Below are 21160 nucleotides of genomic sequence, written 5' to 3' on the forward strand. Positions count from 1 at the left end.
ATTGAAAACCTTTCATTGTACGGAATCTTTAACTTACTCTTTAGTTCTCTATCTAACCCTCTCTTTCTGTCTCTCTATCACACACACACACACACACACACACACACAGAGGTACATATACATACTGCTGTCCCAAGGCTCGTTCAAGCTCCCTGATTGCTCCACATTGGTTTCTCCGCTATATTAGGAGCCAATTTGTGAAACCAAACAGAAGTATTCCCGCTCTGCAGTTCAGCACCCTCACCCACCATGTCTACAACCACCATCAATCTGCTTTTATTGACCCTCCTTCAGTATAAATCAGAGAAATAGGGGGAAAGCAGCAGAACAACCAATGCTGAAGCAAACATAGATGTTCTTCTTCTGGGTAAATATTTGTTTTCCCTTAGAGGCGTAATGAACATGACCTTTCACCTACATCTAGTAATTACCAGTGCTAATTGGCATATTCATCCTGTAATTATTTTTTCCCCCCCGTCTGGGTTTCATGCCGTAGCAAGAATGCAAAGCTCCTATGGGACTTCCAGGATAATTTTTTTCATTCGACCTCGGAGCGCCAGCCATTCTCTGTCACAATAAAGACAATTGAAAAAAGGGAGAATAAATATGATTAAAAAAAAGTCATGTTTCTTGCACAACTTGCCTGCTCTCCTTGTTGTTATTGTAATACTATGGTATTGAATAGCTGCAATATCATTGCAATATCATTTAACATCAATGAAATCTTGTGCTCACTTTCGTTTTGAGCTGTCCATATAACACTTTGAGCAACAAACATGTCTTAATAATCATTTTGTATGGGTTCCTATTGAGACCTGACGGTGGACATTGGGGCATAATGCTCCTAATGGTCCAGTACTAGCTTCAGGAGCTGCCCTGGGCACGGCTGCTTGGCCAGGAGTGACATTGACATACCCGCACTACACCAAATTCGATAGAACCGCTGGTGGGTGGAGAGCAGCATGTCCGTGCCCTACCTTCTTCACAGAATCTACTTAGATACATCCTCGATTATCTTGGGCTTCACCTCTCCATCTTCATCTTGGTTCTCCAGTAGACCCATGGGAAGATATGCATAGGCTGATATCCTGCATCGCTAATTAGACTTGAGAGAGCGAGAGAGAGAGAGAGAGAGAGAGAGAGAGAGAGAGAGAGAGAGAGAGAGAGAGAGAGAGAGAGCGAGAGAGAGAAAGAAAGAGAGAGAGAGAGAGAGAGAGGGGGAGAGGGCTCGCATAAGATTCAATCAAACCGCATTTCCCTGGATCCTAGTGTTGACATTTCGACACGGGCCCCTCCCTCACCTTGCATTGATTTTGCTCACTGCATCAACCCTCCATGTCTTCTCGTTCTCAATCCCAATCGATCACCGTCACCGGATCGGCTGCTCTTGTTCATTGACTTGATGCATTATTGATGTTAACTTGTGTGGTTTGCATGTAGGCTGTTTGGCTTACTTAGATGTATGTGCCTACAGCGTATTGGCTTTTGCATTTGGGGTTGTGTGATTATAATTTCTTTTGGCAGTATCACATGTTTGAGGCGAGAGACTGGACCGTCTCCCATAAAATAGGAGAGTTCTTTCCTTCCATCATGTTTGTTTTCAATCACATTTTTTCTAGTTTTTCCCTGACTTGTGATCATCTTGTTGTTCAAACTTGTCTCCTTGCAGTAAATGTCCACCTTCGCCCCAGTTGTCCCTTACGTACACTATCAGTGAGTGTGTGTGTGTGTGCGTGTGTGTGTGTGTGTGTGTGTGTGTGTGTGTGTGTGTGTGTCTCTCTCTCTAGAGGAAGTCACTCTGCACCTCGCTGACAGCCACCTCGCTGTGCATCGACCCTGTGAGAACTCTGGCCGTCCTCTGAGGGGTGTAATCAGGGCAGTGTCCCCCAGACACGGAGGCCTTGTCCGGGCACGCGGGGCAGTGCCTACAGCTTCCGTGGTTCTCCGGGAGCCCGTTGGACAGCCTCGTGGATTTACACTCTTCTTTGCGCTGGCCCGACTGCGTGCAGGTTCCCTTACGGGCGGAGCTGTGCCTGCACAGACATGCGCAGAGCGTCCTCCTGCAGTGGGCCACGTCCCGACCCAGGGACTTGCGGAAGTTGGGCTTGAAGACCAGATAGACGATGGGGTTGTAGAGGGTGGAGGACTTGGCGAGGATAGCTGCCAGGGCAAACGCTATGGGAGGCACGTCGGTCGAGGTACCGAAGGCCGCCCACATGGACACGATGGCGTATGGACTCCATGCTGTGACGAAGCCGATGCAGACTGCCACAGAGAGCTGAGGCCAGAGACACAACACACCAGAATACATGTAAACATAGTGACAGGAGGATTTATCCTCTCTCTCTCTCTCTCTCTCTCTCTCTCTCTCTCTCTCTCTCTCTCTCTCTCTCTCTCTCTCTCTCTCTCTCTCTCTCTCTATTTCTAACACACACATACACACACCCGCATACAGATAGCCTTCAGTACCAGATCTATAAGATAAGATATTCCTTTATTGATCCCCTTGGAGAAATTCGGGCATCATCACAGCATGGGAGGGGACTCAGGGGAGGTACAGGTATGGGCATGGTAATAGAAGAAAGTAGGGGTGGAACGGTTCACAACATCGACGGTTCGGTTTGTATCACGGTTTTGGGCTAACGGTTTTCGGTTCGGTTCGATATACGTTGTTTTTTATTTAAAAAATGTTACACTCAAAAATGTAAACATGCTTCTCATTTATATAAAAAAAGATTTACAGTGGTTTGCCTTGTGGCTTCCTGGTCATGAAAACTACTTTCTTGTGTGTGTGTGTGTGTGTGTGTGTGAGCACAGCGGTGTCTGTGTTTATTATTATTTCATGAAATTGGGAAAATATCTTCATTTTTTACATATATGTTCATTATGTCAAAGGCTTATAATTTGAAACACTCTAAAAAAAAAGTTATAGTGGTTAGAACCAACGGTGGACCTGGGATCACTTTTCCTCTCCACCGCTCCCATGTTAAAAGGCATTTTTAATCTGCTCTCATTCGTTAAATTCTAGATAGAATTACCAAATGCATTGCATAATTCACAACGTCAGGACTTTCGCAACTCAGGGGAAGGTGGGAGGTGCCAATCGGCGGGGGGGGTGCGAGCGAGCGAGTTTTCAACACAAGTGCACCATGAGAACCACCTCTGATCCACTCCCCCTGGTATATAGCGTGTCACACGCTGAAATACGAGCCCCCCGAGCCCGCCTCGCTTCTATGAGGAAGTGCATTTCACGGAGGACCTCTGGTCGTCTGCCGACCAGCGACCAGTGTTCAGCATTCTACCGGGAGATTTACTAATGCTCGCCCGCAGGACATTCTGTTAATAATAAGCGCCTACTAACGTTTAGCGTCTCTGCTATTTCTGACCGAATTAGTCAACCTTTCTTTTTTTTTCTTTCTGATTCTTATTCAGAGGTATTTCGTCGAGTTTACATACGCTGTAATGCGGTATCAGAAATGTATAGAAATATGATAAATATGGCTATTTATCCGGGTTTTTTTTTTTACAATTCCGAAATATATGTAATTTGTTACAGATATATTGAGATTAGGCTATTACTGTTAATCATGGGGGATTTTTTTTTTAAATAGTAAACAGTTAAAGTTATATGGCTTTGATCCAAGGCCAATTTTTGTCAAAATCCTTCAAAATCCTTAGGGAGCCACAAGGGTTAATGTTTGGCACACAAACACCGAACTGACTGAAAAATATAGGCTACATTTGTCAAAGTATTAACTTAGTGCAAACAAACAATATGCTCAGCCAGCACTAGACTTTCCTTTCTTTAATATAAACACAAAAAAACAATGTCAACAATGTTTAAATTCCCTGATTGTCAGTTCTTAATGGAAAGATTCATTTTCCGCTTGAAATTAAAGTGCAGTATTTGAAATACAATGAAAGGAATATGGCTGGATTTCTTATCAAAGGGAAAATTGTCACTGTTATTTAAAATAAATAAATAAACAAATTAGAAGGCCATCAATATAAATTGCAGCATACATCAAACTAACACACACACACTGCACTGTTTCAAAACAACACTGCTCTGTTCATTCTATTTAAAAAATACGTACATTATCGGTCTACAATTAATTAGACTAACATTATTTAAATATTGAGTGCAACTGTGGTGGATTAACGTAATTCGGTGAGTTGGAACTATCTATGGGTTGGGGGACCGCACGGACAATTTAGCATCACGGACCTTCAACTCGGTTACCGGAGTTGAATCGAGTTGATAACATGCAGTGGAAAAGCGACAATAGTCCCGGTTGGAGTTAGTAAACACAGTTGTATGTTAGCCTTCTTGGATGTTGAATAAACGCCTATCATTGTCTTTCAACACCCCGCCTCTCAGACTCCCATTTTCTCCTCTGCTAGCTAGTAGCTACGGTAACATTTCATTGGCTGTATTAGCTGGCGGGCTACCATAGTTAAAACGTGCGTTGTGTTGTACAAACTGTTAACGTTATGGCAAGATTGTGTGTAGGCCTATGTAATGTTAATGGCTATATGAAGATTGATTTATATTTCGCTTGCCATTTCCACAAACTGACTAGCACCTGCAGTGCTGCTGCTGCTGCTGCCTGCAGCCAGCACTCACCTCTCTCGCCTCCGTGCCAAATGATTTTTTATTTTTTATCTGTGCATCCCCTGAACCGAACAATACCCACACGCCCCAAACCGTGGAGGTCGTGTCGAACGGTGTACGGTTCGAATCCGTATCGTTCCACCCCTAGAAGAAAAACATAAATATAGGCAATACAATTGTATCTGAATATAAGAAATGCATGAGAAAAAATCCATGGGGTCCCGAAATCGGGCCCTCACACTCATGCACACAAGTCCCGGCACTTTGCGAACGTCTACCGGCTCGGGGCTGCATTTTCCGCCCAACATATAATAACATATTACATGACGAAACGTCTTTTTACTCGCCGCACGTCATGATGACCACCCTGGACTGTATACGCTCCAGAACTGACCAATCACTGCTGATGATGAAAATGATTGGTCAGTGTTGTAGCCAATGAGTGTACGCTTCCAATGAATGGTGGGGGGGGGGGGGGGGGGGGGTGCGAATATACATGTAGGAACTAGGTGAAAGTTGACGAGCGAAAACGGGAAGTGAATCAGACTTCAGAACACACGGCGGTGGATGTTCGGAGGTTTCGTAGTGGTGACCGGAGTGCCGGATGTCCCGCGATGATGTCGGGGAGTTCGCGACCCTCTCTGTGCCACCCCCCCTTCCCCCTGTCTCCGGCTGTCCCTGAGCAACGACCGGAGTGTTGAATGTCCCGTGACTAAGACGGGGAGGACGTGACCCTCTTGCGCCGCCCCTGTGCTTCAAATAGATCCGCTATCAACTCTATCTTTAATTTTTCAAAATGTACAGTTGCTATTGCATGCACTCATCTGTGTTTCACCACACACATGAGTGCATGCTTACCAACTGTCCGTCTGCAACACTACTATCACCGACATCTAAGAAGGGAGATCCCCCCTTGAACGGCCCTTCTAAGGTTTCTCTCCTCCACATTGCCTGTGGAGCTTTTTTCCCTATTGTTAGGTTTTAGTGAGTTTTTCCTTACCTTCGCGTGGGGTATGTCTGGGAGTGCTTGCATTCTTTCATTTATTTGCATTCATCTAAAAAATGTTTGGACCCTATGGTGTTCTTGTTCTGTTCTTGACTTATTGTTATGTTGTCTTCTTGACTTGTTTAAAGAAGACCTGTACGGCCCATGGGGACATTAACGTGTGTTGTCGGGCCCTATAAAATAAATTTGATTTGATTTGATGATGAGGAAATGGATTTTGGAAAGCTTTTTTTTGGCATTGGTTTTACAAAAATGTCTCTCAAAGACCCATTTCTGAACGTATTTCTATACAATTTTGACCTCTACTACATAAGACTTCCTGCTATGAAACAGCTGTGTTTTCCAGCTCATACCTCTATGCTGGAATATTGGAATATGGAATCTTGCAACGACTACAGAAACATTTGAGTACACAAGTTCAACTCAAGTTCAGACCTCTGTTACTCTATTTCATTAGCACTAACTTTTTTTGCATTAGCAACTTGAATGTTATCTTTCAAAAGAGACCAGGCTCATGCATGTGCTATACGTATAATGTATAAAGCTAAGCGTTGCAAAAAAAAAGTATGCAGTCCGCAAGTTCAAGTAAAATAAAATTGCCACTTTTCTGGGTGCCTGTTATAACAGTGTAAACAATATACTTAACTCTGAATATAACAAGATACAAGATTCCTTTATTGCCACACAACCAGGTTGGTGGTATTAAGAATATGTTTAGGGAAAAAGTGTAATCAAAGGTGCAGATGAGGGTCAGTATGCCCTATCAGTTATATTATACTGTACGTTACAATAAATATCTATTATTTATTATTTATTTATTTGTATCTAAGATTATGTATCTTGCATGTGTTCACCTTCACGATGAGCGTGTGCGCGTTGGTGATCTTGTTCTGTGGGGACATGTGCTGCTGCACGGCCTGGCGTGAGCCCCGCACGGTCAGCAGGATGAAGGTGTAGGAGAGGAAGATGATGGTGCAGGGCACGATGTAGCAGAACAGGAAGAGGCAGACGATGTAGGTCATGGCCGCCGTGCTGACGTTGGGCGCGTGCCAGTCGATACAGCACGCCGTGCCGTAGGGCTCCGGCCCGTACCGGCCCCAGCCCGTCAGGGGCCCGACAGCGAACACAGAGGCGTAGCACCAGACCCCCACCACCATCAGGAAGGCGTGGCACGACGAAAACTTGTTACCTGAGGGGAGAGGGGTGACAGGAAGACATAGGTGAGGGGAGGGGAGGGGAGAGCGGAGGGAGAGGTTACTGACAGATGAGGAGACGGAGGAAGGATAAGAAACGAACTGAATAACAACAATATACCACTGTGGCATATTGAGTCAGATTACCCCTGATGCTGATAATGTGGAGTGGGGGGGGGGGGGGGGGGGGGTGGAAGAGGAGGAGGAGGAGGAGGAGGAGGAGGAGGAGGAGGGAAGAGATATATGATGAGAGAGGGCTAGTATTTAAATGAAAGTAACGTCTAACTCAATATTTTAAAAACATCTTCTGTATATTATCTGTATATTAGTGCGGCGGAATCATGGAATCTATTACAACGTGACCTAGAACTAAGCACTCTTGTGTCTTTTGGACGTTTTAGACTTTTTTTTCTTTCGATAACCGTCGTCCACCATCAACATGAATATGAACTGTATTATTATTATTATTATTATTATTATTATTATTATTATTATTATTATTATTATTATTATTATTATTATTATTATAGTTATTTTTCTGACTATGTATTTATGATTGATCTATTGTTTTAAATTGATTGTGTGTCCTGTTACATATTGTGTGTCCTGTAATGCTCTGTACACTCAACGCCATTGAAAACGAGGGTCTCCCTCAATGACTCCTGAGTAGGGATGCTCGATATTGGCTTTTTTACCGATACCGATATACCGATATTGTCCAACTCTTCATTTCCGATACCGATATCAACCGATACCGATATATGCAGGGTTCCCCCCCCCCCCCCAAAAACGGAATAATTTCAGGTAATTAACATTACATATCTCTTGTCGTGGAATTAACACAACATTATGCATACTTTTGACAAAAAAATATCTGAATGTGTTCTTACTTGCTTGCCTGCAGGTAAATAATGGTTAAAAAAATATTATAACCATAATTTTTTAATTTTTTTTACCGATACCGATAATTTCCGATATCACATTTTAATGCCAATATCGGTAGGCCGATAATATCGGACATCCCTACTCCTGAGTCATTAACTAAAGTATAAATAAAATAGAAAATAAAATAGTAACGCCGTTCGTGTGGTCGGCTTCACTGCAACATGCATCGCTGTAGCCTCTATGATCAAGCAGGCCTGCGAGGGTGCCCTCCATAACCCGTTCACATGCTTCCTCTGTTCCTCTGCGCGCAGAGCGTGACGCACACGTCCTCGGGCATGTTCGCAAACATGGGTAAATCGCACGTGGCCCTCGGGGAGGCCAATGTAAATTTACCAACTCTGTTCATCAACACCAGGATCCCTCATGTGGTACTGTATGTGCGGGGAGATGAGCTGCCTGCCGGCTTCACGGTGATGCCGTATTCTTTTGACGTTCAAAAACTATTACGCAACCTTCCCGTCGATCTTCCCACCCCAGCCCCAGGGCACCGTACGCATGTGAACAGCATAATCACAGACGCCTTCCTTTCAGTGACGGGCTCAGACGAACACTCTGCTACAGGGCCTTATCTTTCCTTGAAGTATACAATCAATGTTCCTCTCACATGGTAAGGCCTTGGGGTGGATTGAGAGAAAATATCTTTGATATGGTGGTGCAGAATATATAATATTGCCTCCAAACGGTTTGTCAATTTGTCAGTAGAAAAGAATGTATTCATGGGAGACATCCAACAAAGGGCAATGCCTTTGTATACATGTAACTGAACCCTTGCACTTCTAACTGGGTTGAAATTGTATCTTTATTTTTATGTTTGAAACAAATCCTGATAAATATTGAAGAACTATTGTTTTGTTTACATTCAAGGTGTGTTTTGTAGCCAATTCAAACTGAAGTGTTGAGAGGTATCAGAAGTTCTGAGTCCGCGCTATGCTAACTGAGAGGATGTATGCATTATTTTCCCCATCATAGTTAACCTCTTAAGCCACTTCTACAAGACATCTATCTAGAGACATCTATGGTCAGTGTTTTTTCCATTTTGACGGTGAATAACACCATGCTAACATTAACCAGAATTTAAACATTTTGCTCATCCAGCACCTTCTTGAGATAAAGTGTACAAAAAAATCTAAGCAAATGAATAAAGGGCAGATGATTTACAGGGGGTTTTACAAGGTACAAGATACAAGATAATTTAATGCCACACAACGATGGTTGGTGGTAATTGCTTTCGGTACAGCATGTTAAATAGCACTGGGATATCAACATGAAACATCAGACATCAAACGCCCCCCTCCCACCTCCCAATGCCCACAATAAATAAATAGATACATAAATACATACAGGACAGTCACATATAACAGTACAGTAGATACAGTACTGCATTTTTCCATCCGGACACATGCAATTTGAAATATGAATATAGAATATCAGGCCTATAAATGACCTAATTATGGCCAAGTCATACATGGATCGGGCCAAATCTCCTCTTTCCAATGGCAGAGTTAAATCTGAATTTAGTATTTTTTCACCGGATTGCGACACAGTTTTTTTCTAGACGTTCACAGAAAGGTAAAGAAACATACGTTGTATTTTATGGCAATAACGTTGAGGTTTGTTTGACCCGTGAGATATAAACACGAAAATCACGACAGAAAAATTATGTGAAAAATGGTTGGACTTTGATTGTTGGCGGCTGGTGTGAGCTCATATTTCCCTAATAACACTTAACACTAGCACAGCCGACAAGGGGTCACATGACCCCTAGGCATTTTCAATAAATGTATCCTTGTCACTCGGTCGAGCTCCAGCTCTGTCACTCAATGACTTTTCCTTGGCACGGTTTCTGAAATTTCAAAATGACTTCAGGAAAATGTAATTAGAATGTTAGGGTCCTACTAATCACCACAAAGTACCAGAAAATACTCTAAAGTACCCCAAAATACCCCAAAATACCCCAAAGTATACCCCAAAATACCCCAAAGTACCCCAAAATACCCCAAAGTACCCAAAAATAGCCCAAAATACCCCAAAGTACAGCAAAATAGCCCAAAATACCTCAATGTACCACAAAATACTGGCTCAGAGGTAGAGCAGGTCAACTAATGATCATATGGTCAATGGTTTGGTCAGTGGTTTGAATCCCAGCTCCTTCTGATCACATGCCGAAGTGTCCTTGGGCAAGACACTGAACCCCAAATTGCTCCCAATGAGCAGGCTAGCACCTTGCATGGCATCTGGCTGCCATTGCTCTGTGAGTGCATGTGTGAATTGCTGAAGGAAAGGCAATTATAAAGCTATTTGTGCAGGTACAAAAGCGCTATATATGTGCAGTCCATTTCCCATTCCCAAAGTACCACATATTTTCAAAACAAATGTTTATTTTAACACATCCACCGCCATAAACGGCTTACGACGGGTTTGCTGATCATGCGAATTCCGCCAATCCACGGTGTACGACGTTATTGAGATCATATTTCATTTTTTCGCCATGGTATTCATAATTCCGCCACCCAGCCTCTGCTGAGACAGTGGGACTCGGCACAACCGTGCAACGCTTCAATACCGTCGCCTTCAAGACGACGAGGACGGAGAGCCGGCATCCGAAACAGACTGAGAGCCAGGCGGCACAGGACGCCACTGCCCAGTATATTGCTATCCAATGTACAATCAATAGACAATAAACTGGACGACATCAGAGCAAGGATTAAATTCCAAAGAGACGTTAGAGACTGCAATGTTCTCTGCTTCATCGAGACGTGGTTGACGCCGGACGTCCCAGACCACGCTATCCAACCGGCCGAACACTTCTTCATCCACCGCAAGGATCGAACAGCAGAATCAGGAAAACAACGGGGAGGTGGTATAGCCTTCATGTTAAACAACAACTGGAGCAATCCAGGCAATGTGAAAGAACTTTCGAATCACTGCTCCCCCAACCTGGAGTATATAACCATCAAGTGTCGGCCGTTCTTTCTCCCGAGAGAGTTAACATCGATAATCTTGGTCGGAGTGTATATCCCCCCGCAAGCCAACACAGGCGACGCGCTGTCCAAACTCCATGACGAGGTAAACAGAATCCAAGAAACGAATCTTGACGCTGCTATTGTAGTCCTGGGCGATTTCAATAGCGCCAATCTGAGGAAAGTATTACCAAACTTCTACCAGCATGTGACTTGTAACACCAGAGGCGGCAAAATCCTAGACCATTGCTACTCGCAATTCAAGGGTGGTTACAAGGCTAATTCTGCCAGTGGCTTTGGAAAATCCAATCACAACGCCATCTTGCTTTCCCCGGAATATAAACAACAACTCAATGCGCGCCGGTAGTCTCGCAAGAGGTGCAGAAATGGTCTGTCGAATCGGAGGAGGCGCTCCAAGCTGGACTGGAATGCACAGACTGGAATGTGTTCCGCGATAACACAGATAACCTAAATGACTACACAGAGACAGTGCTGGACTTTATATGTACTTTGGTGGAAGAAACAATCCCCACTACCACAACTAGAGTTTACCCAAACCAAAAGCCCTGGGTAGACAAATCCGTCCGTGAGGCTCTGAAAGCAAGAACTGCAGCCTACAATGCCGGGCTGGAGGCAGGCAACATGGATGACCACAAGGTGGCGACATGCAACGTGAGAAGGGCAGTAAAAGAAGCAAAAAGGCGCTACAGGGATACAATTTAACTGCAATTTGAACAGGCTGACTCCAGAGCTATGTGGCAGGGCCTCAGAACGATGACAGACTACAAAGGCACCTCCCTCAAGCTGAACAGTGACATCTCCTTAGCAATTGATCTCAACACCTTCTATGCAAGGTTTGAGGCTGGTAATAACAACACCAGCCCACAGGCCACTGCAACGGAGGGGGGGGGGGGGGGGGGACTGCTGAGGGAGAATCAGTGTTCAGGGCAACGGAACATGAGGTGAGGAGGACCCTTAGGGGTCACGCTGGAGCTTTGAACCCGTCGGCGGAGAACAAAAGAATTATAATCCCTCTTAAATGCTCAAAAAGGACATCTTTTCAGAAATCGATAAAAATAGAAAAATTGCCATTTCTAGTGCTTTGACATGTAAGGTATACGTCCCCCAACTTACTAAACCTAATACGACTTGTAAATACGTTTAATTCTTGCTAGATGGTATGATTGTAATAATCTCCATTTGCGATAAGAACTACATCGCGTCACGAAACGCACATACATGGACGCGCGCACACACACAATAGCGGCGTGTGCGCTGTGAATAGGTGTTACACCCCCGCAGAGGCGTGAGACTGGTATCAGAGCCTACCCCCCCATCCAAATTCTAAACATAATATGTATGAATTATCTGTTGCAATAATATCCACGGGACTCGACTTTTTGCAGTCGTTTCTCCTGCGTGAGGAGTCTGAGGACATTCGCGGACATTCTCTCAGATAAAGAAAAAAAAAAGCTTACATACACACACACACACACACTCTCGCTCTCTCTCTCTCAATTCAAATGGGCTTTATTTAACATTAACTACTGTATGACAGAGTGCGTCTGTGTATACGAGGTATGAATGATCACTGGCTGCTGTGTGACGAGTTTGCTCACCCGTGCTGTCTAAACACGGACCGCTTTAGTTGACAAGCTTACATAAATTTCGGGGTCATTTCATAATAGCAATGTGGACCAGCTCTGTAACCAGCTCTGTAACAACGCATCTCGCTAGTTGACAGCTTACGCATGATGTAAAAATTGCAACGTTTCAACTAGAAAGGTAGGCTCAGTAGAGCCCAAATCTCTACCAGACGGGAGCTCTCTCTCTCTCTCTCTCTCTCTCTCTCTCTCTCTCTCTCTCTCTCTCTCTCTCTCTCTCTCTCTCTCTCTCTCTCTCTCTCTCTCTCTATTACTATACTATTATATATCTATATATATATATATATCTAAATGTCTAAACCTCGGTCTATCTAGTGTGTGTATACACCAGTATCACTGACTACCACGGCAAGCCTATAGAAAATGATTCTATTTAATAATAATAATAATTATTATTATTATTATAAATGTCTCTCTCTCTGTTTCTTTCTTTCTTTCTTTCTTTCTTTCTTTCTTTCTTTCTTTCTTTCTTTCTTTCTTTCTTTCTTTCTTTCTTTCTTTCTTTCTTTCTTTCTTTCTTTCTTTCTTTCTTTCTTTCTTTCTTTCTCTCTCTTTCTATTATATTACTATTATATATCTATCTAAATATCTAAACCTCTGTCTATCTAGTGTGTGTATGCATGGCATCAAATCAAAGTGTGTGTTGCTGTAGGCCTGCCTGTATTGATCAGTCACACTATACCCCCATTCAGCCGTAATTGTTCCCTGCTGGGCCTTTGTTTCATGGTGTGAATTAGTCATTGACATTGACATCACATTGCATTCTGGGAAGGAGTGTAGTTCCCTTATCATTAGCTGAATTCACTGAATTCTCTTCAGAGGCTCCTGCTGCAAATTGGTAATGACTGTACCAGAATGTTTGATAGGACATTGATTGAAAACTATCGTCTCAAATTTGACAATTGATGGCTTATTTTGAAGGTATGAATCTGTAATTTTACATTATGTAACAAAAAAAAGAGAATATTCTGAGAAGGTGGAGCTAGAAACTTTAGACCTCAGGGGGTTAAGAAAGTGAATATCAGGAAGGCAGCAGGCCCGGACGGTATCCCCGGCCGCGTCCTAAAAGTCTGTGCCGACCAACTGGCCCTGGTATTCACTGACATATTTAACCTGTTCTTGGAACAGGCTGTCATCCCCACCTGTCTGAAGAAGTCCACTATCATCCCTGTAGCCAAAAAATCCAAGCCTGCTTGCCTCAACGACTACCGCCCTGTAGCTCTCACCTCTATAGCCATGAAGTGCTTTGAGAAGCTAGTGAAGGGCTACATCTGCTCCTCCCTCCCCACCAACCTGGACCCCCTGCAATTTGCATACCGCCCCAACAGGTCCACGGAGGACGCCATAGCCCATGTGTTGTAACTTAATAGGCCAGGTTAATGATTATGAGTTATATTACATATATGTTAATAATATCGATTATTGTTTACCTTTGAAAGAAGAAGTGGAAGAGTGTTTGTTTATTCTAGTCAGAGATACTATTATTTACATTAGTCACCACGTTAGTAGAAATACAAGTCCCAGGATGCATCGCACCTGCTACCAGCTGCGTCCTTTTAGGTGATTGACAGAGCGTTTTATGAATGAAACTGATGAGAACTCAACTGTAATGTAACGTGCGCTGAAGATTCTATATAAAGTACAACCTATTGGAATCCGACGTATTGGACAATCTATTCTTTTGGAAGGTAGTTATTCTACATTTTGGTGCCGAAACCAGGGAACTTTGGATCATTTGGATATAACGATAGAATGGATGAAACAGAACGTCAGAGTGAAATAGAGAGACAGAAACGGAAGCGCGGTGCCATCAGAGGTGGTACTACACGTATTTTAAATCAGATTGACGCTGAGATTGGAAATGAGGCTCCGAGTGTTGAAGACTTGACAACTATGTTGGATGTACTGGCATCGAAGGAGGACAGTTTGCTTGAAATAAACCGGGAAATAGAGCAGCTAACTTTGATGGATGATTTGGACGCGGAGATTGAATCATCGGAGACGTACAAGGAGCGCATCATTATCCAACGGAGCCGCGCACAACGAGTGATAAGGAACCAAAAGGAACTGACAGCAGAGGCCTGGCGGGTGAGTGATACTGAAGCAAGATCACAGAGACAGTCAGTAAAGCTACCAAGATTGGTCATTGAGAAATATAATGGAGATGTCAGTAAATGGCAGGAATTCTGGAGCCAGTATGAAACTGCTATTCACAATAATGATGGACTGTGTAAAAGAGAGAAGTTTACTTACCTGAAAACCTATCTCACTGGACCAGCTGCAAAGGTAATAGCAGGACTGACATTAACAGATGATAACTATGACAATGCGGTCACTTTATTGCAAAATAGATTTGGAAGGAAAGATCTACTGATCAGTGCTCACATGTCAAAACTACTGAATCTTACTCCTGTGAAGAAAGCCTCTGACGTGAATGCATTGAGGCAGCTATATGATGAATGTGAAATTCAAATGAGGAGCTTGGAATCACTGGGTGTAGTATCAGAAACCTTACGGAAGCCTGCTATGCCCAATTTTACTGCAGATGATTCCAGATAGCATAGCTCTTGAATATAGTCGTCAGAGGGGAGTAGATGATGAATGGAAAGTTTCTGAAATAGTCACATTCCTACAGAGGGAGGTTCAGAGCAGAGAAAGAGCACTGCAAATGACAACAACATCCAACCATCAGAAAGAAGAGAGCAAGCCATGGAAACAGGCCTACTCATTCAGCGAAGTGAGACCAAAAAGACCCAGCATGCAATCTACTGCTACACTGCATACAGCCAGCCAGGTGTACAACTGTTTGTTTTGTGACAGTGCTTATCACAAAGCAGAACATTGCCCAGACAACAACGTTATTGAACGTAAAGACAGACTAATGCGAATGGGAAGATGTTTTGTGTGTTTAGGACAGAAACACATAGCCAAATTCTGTAAAAAGCAGGTCTCCTGTGCAACCTGTGGAAGAAGACATCACATTGCTGTGTGCACTGGCAAGAAAAGTGAGGAGCAGAAACCCCCTGTTTCGGAAGAGGCTGTTGTTTCCTCAGTCATTCCTCATTCAGTGAAGATGAAACCAGATGGACAGAACACTGTGCTGTTACAAACTGCCAAGGCATGGGTGGAAGGCCCAGGAGGCAGGGTAATAGCTCGTTGCTTACTAGATGGAGGGAGTCAGAGGAGCTTCATCCATGAGAACCTTGTGAAGAGCCTGAAGTTACCAGTAATGAGACAAGAGAAACTCACTCTTCACACATTTGGATCCTCTGTCCCTACAATGTCACAGTACAACACAGTGAAGGTCACCTTGAGGAATGTCTGGGACACCCAGCAAGAAATCGAAATAGAGGCTATAGAGACCCCACAGGTGTGCTCAGCAGTGATGAAGGTGCCTGGTGACCAGGTTCAACATGAGCTCAAGAAAAAGGGTCTGAGACTGGCAGACTTCCCAGGAAATGAAAGTGATCCAGAGATCTCCATCCTGATAGGAGCAGACTATTATTGGCAAATAGTATCAGGCAAAGTGGAGAGGCTGACAGAGACTTTGGTTGCAGTGGAGAGCACCTTTGGATGGTCTGTGCAGGGGCCTGTGTCCATGTCAAGTGTAGCTGAGGCAGCATGCATGCTCATCCCCATTGATGAAGACACACTTGTCTCCAATCAACTAAAGGCATTCTGGGAAATTGAGTCTCTGGGTATAACAGGCGAGAAAACACAGAACCCAGCAGAAGAAGAAGCTCAACAGATGTTCGAGAGAACAACAACCTTTAAAGATGGGCGATACCAAGTGGAGTTGCCATGGAAGGCAGAAAGAACAGAACTCCAAGACAACTACAGAATCGCTAAGAAAAGGTTTGATGGTCTGAAGAAAAGACTAAAGAAAGATGTTACCTTTTACAGCAGGTATCATGAGGTAGTGGAGGACTATTTACAACAGAACATAGCAGAGGACGTGCCGAAGGATGATGCAAGGACAGACAGTGTGAAATACTACTTCCCTCACCACGCAGTACTCAGAGAGGACAAGGTGACGACGAAACTGAGAGTAGTGTTTGATGCTTCATCTCATGAAAATGGCCATCCATCCCTCAATGACTGCTTGTTCACAGGACCCAACCTGAACCCAGACCTCCTCAACGTCCTGATTAAGTTCAGGCAACATGCGATCGACTTCAGAGAGAGAGAGAGGAGGAGAGAGAGGTCAGAGGTCATCATTCGGCACGCATGCGATGCATGAATGCGATTCGTATCTGCGATTAACCCATCCCGTCGTCCTTCCCCCCCAAGGGCAGCCGGGAGTAGACAGGCGTCAACGTGAGCCGCGCCAGGGGACCAATCCAAGTGCTCCTGTCCGTCTTCGTCAAGGACGCCACAGCGTTAGCGATCTATTGTTGTTGTGCATGTTTTTCCATTGGGTTTATCTTATCGGGGGGGAACCCTTGCGAGCACGGGGAGAACATGCAAACTCCACACAGAAAGGCCTGGGAGATACCCCACCTGGGTAACTGGCATCATGGAAACCTGGTCCCCAAGCGGGAATCGAACCCTGGACCTTCTTGCTGTGAGGCGACAGTGTTAACCACTACACCACCGTGCCGTTCATGGCAGACATCAAGAAGGCCTTCCTGCAAATATCCCTTGCAGAAAGGGACAGAGATGCCGTGAGGTTCTTGTGGCTCACTGGCCCACCAAAGGGAGAAGAGGAGGAAGAGCCACGAGTGTTAAGGATGACCAGAGTGGTCTTTGGCGCTTCCCCAAGTCCATTCTTACTCGCTGCTACAATCAGGAAACACCTGAAACAGTATGAGACAGAACATCCATCCGTTGTAGAGACATTGAGAGAATCACTTTATGTCGATGATTTTATTGCAAGTTCACACAACGTTGAAGAAGCTTACACTGTGACGACAACTGCTAAACAAATGCTGTTGACCGCAGGCATGGACCTCTGCAAGTGGATGACAAACTCTCCTGAATTGATGGAAAAATGGGAGAAGAGCAAAACTGACCTCACGGTGGTGCCAGAGACACACGGAGCGGTACTGAAAGTGCTCGGCTTGGTATGGAGGCCAGAAACTGATGACTTCACATTTGACTTAAGGCCACTGGTGAGCATTCTAAAACAGAAGGAGAACACAAAGAGAAGTGTTCTGCAATCGTCTGCACGCATTTATGACCCCCTTGGGTTCCTGACTCCTTTCACAGTCCGAGTCAAGTGCATGTTTCAAGAAATGTGGGAGAGAGGACTCTCCTGGGATGAGGAGCTACCACCTGATCTGACTCGAGAATGGCAACAGTGGTGTTCGGAGCTCCCCCAGCTACACCAGTTAGCTATCCCAAGATGGTACAGAATAGACCTGCAGACAGAGAACAGCCATCTCCTGAAACTACATGTGTTCTGTGACGCCAGTGAAAGGGCTTACAGTGCTGTGGCCTACCTGCAGGGCGAAAACCAAGATGGAGAACTTAGAACGAGCTTAGTGGCATCCAAGTCCAGGGTAGCCCCTCTCAAGAAAATGACACTGCCGCGCCTGGAGCTCATGGGAGCTGTAATTGGGGCAAGACTAGCCAGCCACTTGATGAAAACTTTGAAAATGGAACACAAACAGATCACAATGTGGACAGACTCTATGATTACGCTGCACTGGATTTGCAGCTCCGCTCACAAGTGGAAACAGTTTGTCTCAAACAGAGTGACAGAGATCCAGTCCTTGACCAACCCAGAGTCATGGTCACACATAAAAGGGAAGGTAAATCCAGCTGACCTCCCTACCAGAGGACAGACTGTGGAAAACCTGATACAGAACAAGCTATGGTGGTACGGACCTGAAGTTCTGACAACACCTGACCAGTCACCTGATCAGTCAGAGGAGACTGATGAGGGCCAGGTTCCAGAAGAAGTTCACACAGAACTCAAGTGCCATCACCAGGTCACAATACAGCTTACTGCAAATGACGCAGATCTCTCTGAACCAGTATTGGAGCTGGCAAGATATAGCAAACTGAGAAGGGTCTTAAGAGTGACTGCCTGGATCAAGAGATTCATAACCAATGCTCAAAGGAAGACAAAGACACAAGGAGAGCTGACTGCTGACGAGCTCTTTGAGGCAGAAAGGTACTGGATCAAGACAATACAACAACAAAGTTTCAGTCAGGAGATCAAATTACTGAAGACAGGAAATAATCTGACGAACGACTGTAAAATAAAGGAACTCCAACCATTCCTGGATGAATATGAACTGCTCAGCGTGGGAGGAAGACTGCAACAGTCCAACTTCACCTTCCGAGAGCAGCACCCGTGGATTCTGCCCGGAAAACAAAGATACTCAGAAATGCTGATACAGTCCTGTCATGAAAAGATAATGCATTCAGGAGTGAGGGACACCTTAGTACAACTAAGAGAAAGATACTGGATCCTGCATGCTAGACAGCTAGTCAAGCGTGTTTTAGCAAGATGCACTGTCTGCAAGAGATTAAAGGCAAAGGCTGGATGTCAGATCACTGCACCTTTACCAAGAGACAGAATAACTGAATCCCCACCCTTCGAAGTCACAGGTGTGGATTTTGCAGGACCGCTTTATGTGAAGGCAAATGGATCGGTGACAAAGTCATACATTGCACTGTTCACCTGTGCTGTGACCAGGGCGGTACACCTGGAACTTGTCTCAGATCAGTCGACAGAGAAATTCCTGTTAGCTCTGAAAAGATTCATTGCCAGAAGAGGAATATGTAAAGTTATCTACTCGGACAACGCAAGAACATTCAAGAGAGCTAAGCTGGACTTGAAGGAGCTGTGGAAGGCCATCAAAGACCCACAGCTGTTGGAGTTCTTCTCAGAAAAGGGCATCACCTGGAAGTTCATAGCCGAGCGAGCTGCATGGTGGGGCGGATTCTGGGAGAGGCTCGTCAGATCCGTAAAAACATGCCTAAGGAAGGTGCTTGGAAGAGCTTCACTCAACTTTGAAGAGATGTGCACAGTCCTAACGGAGGTTGAGGCTATCCTGAACTCTAGGCCTCTGACCTTTGTGCACAATGAAGTGGATGAACCACAGCCGCTGACCCCAGCCCACTTCCTGGTGGGTAAAAGACTCACGTCTCTGCCGCCCAAGACATTCCCAGTTGACGCACAATGCTCAAATCCTAAGTGTAAAGAGCTCAACCGAAGATGGAAGTACAGGCAGAGACTCGCAACCAGCTTCTGGAATAGCTGGCGTAAGGATTACTTGCTGGATCTGAAATCAGCACATCGCTGTGACACGCCGTCACCCACCCCTCTGAAAGAGGGTGACATTGTACTCATCGGAGAAGATAACACTCCCAGACAAACCTGGAAGCTGGGAAGCACACAGCAGCATCACACCTGGACAAGAGGCAGGGGAACGATGTGAGAATGCTATTCATCGACTACAGCTCAGCATTCAATACCATAGTCCCCTCCAAACTCATAGCCAAGCTCAGGGACCTGGGCTTGAAATATGACCTCTGCCAGTGGGTCTTGGACTTCCTGACAGGTAGACCCCAGGTGGTGAGAGCAGGCAACTGCACCTCCTCATCCATCACCCTCAACATAGGGGCCCCCCAGGGCTGTGTTCTGAGTCCCCTCCTCTACTCCCTGTACACACATGACTGTGTGGCTCAGCGGAACAACAACACAATCATAAAATTTGCTGACGACACAGTAGTGGTGGGCCTGATCTCTGCAACCGACGAGAGGGCCTACCTGGAAGAGGTCAAGGTCCTGGCGGGATGGTGCCAAGAGAACTGCCTCTCCCTGAACGTCAGCAAAACAAAGGAGATGATTGTGGACTTCAGGAGGTCGGGGGTCAGGGACTACAGCCCCCTCAGCATCGACAGGGCACCGGTTGAGAGAGTGAACAGTTTTAAGTACCTCAGAGCCCACATATCCGAGGACTTGACATGGACCACACACATTGACAGTTTTGTGAAGAAGGCACGACAACGCCTCTACTTCCTCAGGAGCCTAAGGAAGTTTCAAGTCAGTCAGAAGATCCTTAAGAACTTCTACTCATGTACAATAGAGAGCATCCTGACTGGCAATATCACCTCCTGGTTTGGGAATAGCACCGCACAAGACCGTAGCAGACTACAGAGAGTGGCACGTTCAGCCGAACACACAATTGGAGGGGGGCTTCCCACTCTCCAGGACATTTACAACGAGCGGTGCAGGGGTAAGGCTAAGAGAATTATCAAGGACTCCAGCCACCCAAACAACTGCTCTTTGAACTGCTGCGGTCAGGCAAGCGATACCGGAGTCCCATGGCAAGCACAGAAAGACTCAGAAGAAGCTTCTATCCCCAGGCCATCAGGTTGCTCAACGAACAATAACACTATGCAACAACCATCAAACACACACATCCACACGCACACACTCACTTTAAACAAACAACACACTGCAGCATCCACTCTCCACACTTTAGAACACCTAAACACACTTTATATTTATTGGTAAAGGATTTGCACTACAACCCATACCTCAGTACACCTTACTGTAAATTGTACCTAAATTGTACCTCATCCCATTTCTGCTTTGCACTATAGTATATTGTATATTAGTATATTGCATAGTATATTGTATATTGTATGGTAACTCAGTTACTCCTATTCTGCATCGAACATTGTACATATGTATATACTGAACACTGTGTCTACGTATGTGACTTCTATTTATTTATTTATTTTATTTCATAATTATCTTTTGTCTAGCACAGTCTCTGAAGCGTAACAGAAAGAAGCATTTTGTATAAAAGTATTCT

At 44.8% G+C, this 21160-nt stretch overlaps 1 protein-coding gene across 1 annotated transcript in view; it reads right to left on the reverse strand.

The window, feature by feature from the left end:
* Positions 1–1783: 1783 nt before the first annotated feature.
* opn7b (opsin 7, group member b) overlaps positions 1784–21160 on the reverse strand; it is a gene marked incomplete at both ends in the record, with an annotated part of 40097 nt that continues 20720 nt past the window's right edge. Inside the window, 2 exons of the mRNA XM_084333281.1 lie at positions 1784–2278; positions 6476–6810. Coding sequence (XP_084189407.1) covers positions 1784–2278; positions 6476–6810 — 830 coding nt within the window. The remainder of the gene's footprint in view (positions 2279–6475; positions 6811–21160) is intronic.

This window comes from Notolepis coatsorum (assembly GCF_963971535.1).
Source record: "Notolepis coatsorum genome assembly, chromosome: 17".
In the NCBI taxonomy this organism is placed as follows: Eukaryota; Metazoa; Chordata; class Actinopteri; order Aulopiformes; family Paralepididae; genus Notolepis; species Notolepis coatsorum.